This window comes from Echinops telfairi, unplaced genomic scaffold, assembly GCF_000313985.2.
Source record: "Echinops telfairi isolate 266 unplaced genomic scaffold, ASM31398v2 ScPeMD7_7468;HRSCAF=8506_0, whole genome shotgun sequence".
Taxonomy (NCBI): domain Eukaryota; kingdom Metazoa; phylum Chordata; class Mammalia; order Afrosoricida; family Tenrecidae; genus Echinops; species Echinops telfairi.
The window spans coordinates 6437047-6439016 of record NW_022111369.1 but is presented as its reverse complement, the minus strand read 5'-3'; the positions used below and the strand labels follow the sequence as shown (position 1 = coordinate 6439016).

At 43.5% G+C, this 1970-nt stretch overlaps 1 protein-coding gene across 1 annotated transcript in view; it reads left to right on the top strand.

Moving 5' to 3' along the window:
* The first annotated feature begins 1702 nt into the window (after positions 1–1702).
* Positions 1703–1970, top strand: part of MCUB (mitochondrial calcium uniporter dominant negative subunit beta) — a 17431-nt gene continuing 17163 nt past the window's right edge. Inside the window, exons 1-2 of the mRNA XM_045284319.1 lie at positions 1703–1744; positions 1804–1879. Coding sequence (XP_045140254.1) covers positions 1703–1744; positions 1804–1879 — 118 coding nt within the window. The remainder of the gene's footprint in view (positions 1745–1803; positions 1880–1970) is intronic.

Genomic DNA, 1970 nt, shown 5'->3' with positions numbered 1-1970 from the left:
GGTCTTTTGATACCTGATTCCTAATCTCGTCAGCACCTCATGATCACACAGGCTGGTGTGCTTCTTCCATGTGGACTTATTTGTTTCCCTGCTAGATGGCTGCTTGCTTAACCTTGAGCCTTTAATACCCTAGATCAGTGGTTCTCAACCTTCCTAATGCTGCGACCCTTTTAATACAGTGCCTCATGTTGTGTTGAACACCTAATCATAAAATTATTTTTGTTACTACTTCATAAATGTAATTTTGCTATTGTTATGAATCGGGCAACCCCTGTAAAAAGGTCGTTCGGCCTTCAAAGGGGTCACAACCCACAGGTTGAGAGCCGCTGCCCTAGATGCTATATCTTTTGCTAGCTGGGCACTCCCTGCTCTCTTCACCACGTTTGCTTATGCACCTATTTTGTCTTCAGCGATCGTGTTGGGAAGGTGAGTATCAAAGAGTGCCAGGTTATCAGAACAAAGTATTCTTGCGTTAAGGGAGGCCTTGAGCAGAAGCCCCAAGTCTGTCTGCTGTCTTAATACTTATCATATAAATATATGTACATTAGCTTCTATTCATTTCATTATAAATGAATATATTTGCATATATAGATGCCTATAGCTATCTGTACCTCTATAAATAGCTTTTACCTCCTATTTCTTTCCTCTATTTCTAAGGAGCACTGAGATAGTTAAAGTTGGGGGCTTGGGCAGCACTGGGTTGGGATGTTTTCATGATGTGCACTTAACCTTTATATAAAACTCTCTCTTATAAATATGAGTTTCTGTGGATTTGTTTCTCTAAAATACCCAGATTCAAACAAGCACTCATGACATACTTCTTTTCCAAGACAGATTTGTTTGTCCTTTTGGAAGTCCACAGCCCTTTCAATATCCTTAGCCAGAACCGCAAATAAATCAATACTTCTTCCGTCTTCCTTATTCAGTGTCCAATTTTCACAAGGGTATGAGGCAATCAAAAATACTGGGGTCAGGCGCACCTTACTCTGTTCAAAGTAACGCCCTTGCTTTTCAGTACTCTAAAGGGGTCACGTGCAGCATCTTTCCATCTCTTGACTGCTCAGAAGGACATGGTGCTTGGTACAGTGGAGGGGCAGTGAAAGGAGGGAGCCCCTCCATGAGATGGACCACACAGTGGCTGCAGCGTTGGGCGCAGGCGCAGTCATGGTTGTGAGGAGGCTCAGGACCGCGCAGTGTTCTGTCGGGCATTGGGTCATTATGGGTCGGAACCCACTTGATGGCTCCTCACAGCAACAGGAGCAGCAAGAGGCTCCATGATGTGACTGATGGTTCTCGTCTGGGGACAATATATTGAGAAACAAGTAGCTAGCATATGCTATATCCATTTATTTTAGACTATCAGCTAACAGGAAAAAGCAGATTTAAAAATTAGCACAGAGCTGTAGAATTGTCAGGAAGCCTCACACCCCAATTTGAGAATCACGACAAACAATTAAGAAACCACTCCCTGCCATCATGTCAATTCTGACTCATAGGGACCCTATAGGACCAAGTAGAACTGTCCTTGTGGGTTTCCAAGACTAAATACCAGGAGTAAAAAGCCTTTTCTCCCCAGAAACAGCTGGTGGTTTTGAACTGCTGACCTTGTGGTTAGCAGCCCAACACGTAACCCATCATGGAGTATAGCAGACACGTGGGCAACCAGAAGGCTTAGTGGGCTTCTCTAAGGGCTTACCCGGATATGTATGGGAAGCTGAACTTTTCCTCATGTAAGCCATTTAAGGTAAAATAGAGTTTTTTGGTAAAGACACTGTTTCAACCTGTCTACTTTTTCCCTTGCAGATTTTACATGTGAAACTACGTGGAAACCTGGAATATTACCTATCACCCCTTTATAGTACAGTGGTGCCACCTGATGGTAAGCTCTTACCACTTCCCTGATTGATTTCCGTCCTTCCAAATGAAGCCTGAACTTTGAGCAAAAGAGACCAACTACTCTTGTACTCCCC